Source organism: Penaeus chinensis, chromosome 1, assembly GCF_019202785.1.
Source record: "Penaeus chinensis breed Huanghai No. 1 chromosome 1, ASM1920278v2, whole genome shotgun sequence".
NCBI classification, from domain to species: Eukaryota; Metazoa; Arthropoda; class Malacostraca; order Decapoda; family Penaeidae; genus Penaeus; species Penaeus chinensis.
The window spans coordinates 20,358,375-20,363,374 of record NC_061819.1 but is presented as its reverse complement, the minus strand read 5'-3'; the positions used below and the strand labels follow the sequence as shown (position 1 = coordinate 20,363,374).

The 5,000-nt window shown below is 47.0% G+C and overlaps 1 protein-coding gene across 1 annotated transcript in view; it reads left to right on the top strand.

Moving 5' to 3' along the window:
- Positions 1–5,000, top strand: part of LOC125034120 (G patch domain-containing protein 8-like) — a 53,741-nt gene that overhangs the window by 28,272 nt on the left and 20,469 nt on the right. Inside the window, exons 9-10 of the mRNA XM_047625805.1 lie at positions 635–2,660; positions 2,796–3,019. Coding sequence (XP_047481761.1) covers positions 635–2,660; positions 2,796–3,019 — 2,250 coding nt within the window. The remainder of the gene's footprint in view (positions 1–634; positions 2,661–2,795; positions 3,020–5,000) is intronic.

The following is a 5,000-nucleotide window of genomic DNA, read 5'->3' as shown; positions in this document are numbered from 1 at the left end:
TAACCAGAAAATATACATAAACAAAAAAAAAATATTATCATCGTTATGATTTCGACAGCAATATTAACGAAACACGCTATCTGTCCTTGAATTTTTTGTTTTTCCTTTTTCTTCCTGAAGTCAGAAAAAAGAAAGCAAGAAATTAGCTTGAATAATTATCAAATACATTTGAGACGAATAATAAACCACGGAAACAGAGCAGTGCGGACCACTTCGTGTTATCTAGGACCTATTATCCTATTATCTAGTAATCGAAATAACAATCTTCCGATGACGACGCGTGAGTGATAGATGGCTCTCACTGTTCCCTGAGGGACAGCGAAGCCGTTTTTCTAATCTACGTCGTTAAAAAAAAAGAAAAAAAAAATTGAAGTCTGACCTCTTAAACAATACGACTTAAATATCACTTGCAGAAACAAGTTGCTGTAAACCTTTCATTTCGGATATTTATGTCCCGAGACTCATAAACGCGATAGCATCTGCGTGCGTGCTTCGCTGAGGCTGAAATTCGTAGCACTGCGAGTGTGGGGCGCGCGGCGAGGAGGTGTGGCATCGGTGCACGCCCTCGCTCGACAGACACCTCAACGTGAAAGTGTGAGGGTCTCGAGTGCGAGTATGAGTGTGCACTCGTCAGTGTGACGGCAAGGAGCGAAGCGTCACACCGATGAATTCGCGGCCGAGGTCAGTCCGCTCGGAGATCATCAACGATATCAGCTACAGCCGCCACGCCTCGCAAATCGAGCGGAAGGCCGAGCGGAGGGAGTGCTCCTCGCCTTCGGGGACTCCTGACGTAGGAGGAGCTAGTGACGAGGGGCTCGGTGACTCCGAGATGTCCGGAAGGCTCTCGTCCGCTGACTCAGTGGCGAACTCAGGAGCGCCATTTGGCTTGGGGGTCAGGAGCGCCTCGGGGCTCCTTGCGACGAAGGACCTCAACCTGGGGAACGCTGAGGGACCAAAGGCTCGCCCCGAGGGACGAGAATCGGACAGTGGGAATAAGGGGGGTGTTGGAGAGTCTCTCGAGAAACCTCTGCTTAGCCCAAAAGAGTCGGTCACCAACGTGGATTCAGTCAAGGACGTAGACGCCCAGTCAGTGAAAAGCGTAAAGAGTTTAGTGAAGAAAGAAGATGATGTGTCTCTGAAAAACTTAGAGAAAGGATCCGACACAGGATCCCTGAAAAGTGCAGATAAAATATCTTTAAAGAGTGCGAATTCAAAAATAATAAGCGAAGCAGACGCAACGTCGCTTGGCAGCACAAACGGCAACTTAGTGAGCAGTGCGGCTACCTCGCCTCTGTGGCGCTCTGAGCTGCATTCGGGAAAGACTCATTACATAGATCACCTGAAGAGCACCAGAAGTAGTACGGTGTGGGCTCGAGAGAACGCATCCGAGGATCAGGGTATTTACATTTCTTATATTTCTCCGGAGCACCAGGAGGAATTTAACGGCTTATCGGAAGGCGTGGGAGGACAGAAGACACCATCTGAAGAAGGTCGGGGAGGGGACAAAACCCCGTCGGGAGGATATCGGAGTGGGAGCCAGACGCCTTTAGGAGGCGTTCGGGGAGGTGACAAGACCCCACTAGAAGGACAGAAGGAATATAAAAGTCTACCGGGAAGTGGAAGAAGTAGGAATACCCCTTCAGAAGGTAACCAAACCCCATCAAAAGGTCGGGAGGGAAACAACACTCCGGCAAAAGGTCGAAGAGAGTATAGAAATCAAACAGGAAGTCGAGGGGGAAGCAGCACACCATCAGTGGTAGATAAGGTAACACTTACAGAGGTTAAGGGGGGTCAAAGTACCCCGGCAAAAGATTGGGAAAGTCACAAAATCCCTTCAGCAGATTCCAGAGGCCACGACACTCCATCAGGACTGAGAGGTCTCAGCACACCTTCAGAGGAGGAACGACAAGTTAAAAGCACATCATTAGGTCAGAGCATCCACAGCACCCCATCAAGAAGTCCTATTGAAAACGGTCCATCAAAAAGTTGGAAAGGCCACTCCAGCCTGCTAGAAGGAGTTCAGGCAGGTCACAACACCCCTTCAGAAAGAAGCCCTGGAGGACACAGCCCCGAAATTGACGTCCAAGGAAAACCCGATATCCCACCAGAGGATCTAAGAGGAAACAACTTTCCCTCAGAAGACTTAGGAGGCCAAGGCACTCCATCAAAAGATCGAGAAGGAGGCTTGTCTCCTGCTGCAGAACAGAGCCGAAAGGCGACGCCCTCACCCACGGGAGGAGAGGGAAGTCCCACTCCTCCGGAGAAAAAGGAAGAAAACGACACCAAGCGTAAGGCTGGTGACGAAGCAAATGCCGCAGAAGACAACATGGAATTTGAGGTAGAAATAGTGGTGATGGAACCGGGCGATAAACCGCCACGCGATCCGCCATTCTCGCGCCACCGGCCGTGGAAGCGAGGCAGACCCGACCAGCTTCAGACTCCTTCGACCGCAGACGAGCACCGACCCTCGCGGCTCCCCCGAAGAGAGGAGAGGAAGCCGCGGTCGACGTCCCTCGGCCCGAGAGTCAGGTTCATGGGCCAGAAGAACACGTCGCAGGTCAGCAATTTTGGCGAGACTCCAAAGTCGGATACTAGCGACGACCACCGCCGCGGGCCGCCGAAACGCTTCCGTAGGCTTAAGAGGAAACTTTTTAAATCAGGTCAGAGTCCTTCCTCAAATACATTTTTATCGTAATTTTTCTTTCTTCTTCCTTTCTCCTTGATATTTCTGTAAAGTGGTTCTGAAAGGTTGCGAGTAGAAGCTAAAATTTCAGCTCTCATTTGCCGCGATACAGCGAGCGTCACCAACATGGCACAGGACGACGTCGATAGCAGCGATGCGAACAACCGCGAATCTTACTCCACCCTCCTGAAGGACATCCAGACTCTCATGGAGGAGGTGCAGAAACAGAGGAACGAATTCCGAACCGAGATGCGATCCCTCGCGTCCTCCATCTCCCGTAAGCACGACCAGCTCGAGAACACCGTCCGCAACTGCGCCTGCTCCTCGGCCAAAAAGGTGACCTCCTCATCCGGGGATTCTAGGAGGGGGTTGAGAGGGAAGCCAACGGTTGCCCTTTGCTTGTCCGTGAACGCCTATTGCTATGTACATACACAGGCACATTACTCGTCAGTAAGCAAGATTTTTTTCTTAGTGTACGCTATCCTATCTTGAGGGTAAATGGTATGCATCTGTACTTCCGTCCGCAGATGTGTGTGTGTGTGTGTGTGTGTGTGTGTATGTATGCACACTCACACACACCCACACTGTGAATGCATGAAATAAAGTGTTTGCAACGTTTGCAGCTGGTTGTAGTTAGTTATTGTGCAATATAACTGTAAATACAATCGTATCTTGATATCGCACACCAGGGTCATTTTACTTCATTAGCACTGCATGTACAATAAAATAAGCGCTCTTGGGGCATCGAAGACACGTCACTATCACAGACAAGTGTTGTGATATGTATCTGCAGGAAAAATATAGTCATGTCGTTTTTGTTTTTGTATTTTTTATCTATCATAATATCCATGTGTATAGGCTGAGAAAGTCGTTATTTGTTTATTCTACATCTATTTTACTACAATGTTATACAGCAACTCTGTTTATTACAAAACCACACATTTTCCTCGTGCAAGCAGGCTTCTACACTCAGGCTTCAAGTATGCGCTTTATAATTACCCCCGGTAAAATAAGCAACCTTGTTTCATGTTTCATTCTGCGTATATAAAGATGCAAATAAAAGTAAGGCAGACCAAAACAGCCGGAGATATACATTAATAAGGAGAAACGAAGTGAAATCACACGAAGGCAGGGTCAAGGACAGGTAAGTTATTGATTTATCTGAAGGCAGAAGAAAGGATAAAGGAAAATATGAGTGACGCGTTACTAAATGTTAACTAACAGACACAGACAAAACTCAGACGCTGAGACGAAGGACAGATATATATGTACGCAGAGATGTGCACATAATATGATGTGGGAATGATGGAGACCAGCTTCTAATTTTAGTAGACAGAGCAATAAGACCTTTTTCATATTCTAGAAATGGAGAAAAATGCATTTCACAAACATATGAGCCACGTATAGAATTCCCCCACCCGAAAATGGTAAGGAAATTGCGACGTCATGATTTTTATGACTTTTTCAGAATAATTGTTGGTATATTTTCTTTAGTTTGTTTTATTTCTTATCTTTATCTTTTAGATTGCAGAGCAGAGGCGAAGGACTGTCTGCTTATCGATTTTCCTGAGCGGTGCAAGATTTTTTTTTTTTGTCTTCTCCTTTTCATTATTTCTTTATCTGTCTTTTTAGCTATTTATGTGTCTGTCTAACTTCTTGCCTGTCTATCTATATATCTATCTATTCTTTGTCTCTCTCTCTCTCTCTCTCTCGGTCTCACTCTCTCTCTCTCTCTCTCTCTCTCTCTCTCTCTCTCTCTCTCTCTCTCTCTCTCTCTCTCTCTCTCTCTCTCTCTCTCTCTCTCTCTCTCTCTCTCTCTCTTTCTCTCTCTCTCTCTCTCTCTCTCTCTCTCTCTCTCTCTCTCTCTCTCTCTCTCTCTCTCTCTCTCTCTCTCTCTCTCTCTCTCTCTCTCTCTCTCTCTCTCTCACTTTCTCACTCACTCTCTCTATCTGCCTGTCTATTTTTTTTATCTATCTATCTATTATCTATCTATCTTTCTATATATGTCTGTCTGTCTAACTATATCCTTCCCTCACTGTCTTTCCGTCGCCCTCCCTCCAAAGCGCAAGAGCCTTGATGAGACTCCCTCCTGTACACATCTCCTTCCCCGAATCCCTTAATCACAGTATACCTCCTCCACGCAATCCTAATCCGGCCTTTTAAGTCCCTCGCTTCCTTCCTTTCCCTTAATACTCCTCCTCTTAATCCTCTCAAGTCCCTCCCTTCTCCCCCCCCCTTCCTCCCCCTTTCCCTTTATTCTCATGAAGTCAAGGGCGTGATTTCCTTAAATCTGTCTGTGACGTCAGACTTAAAACAG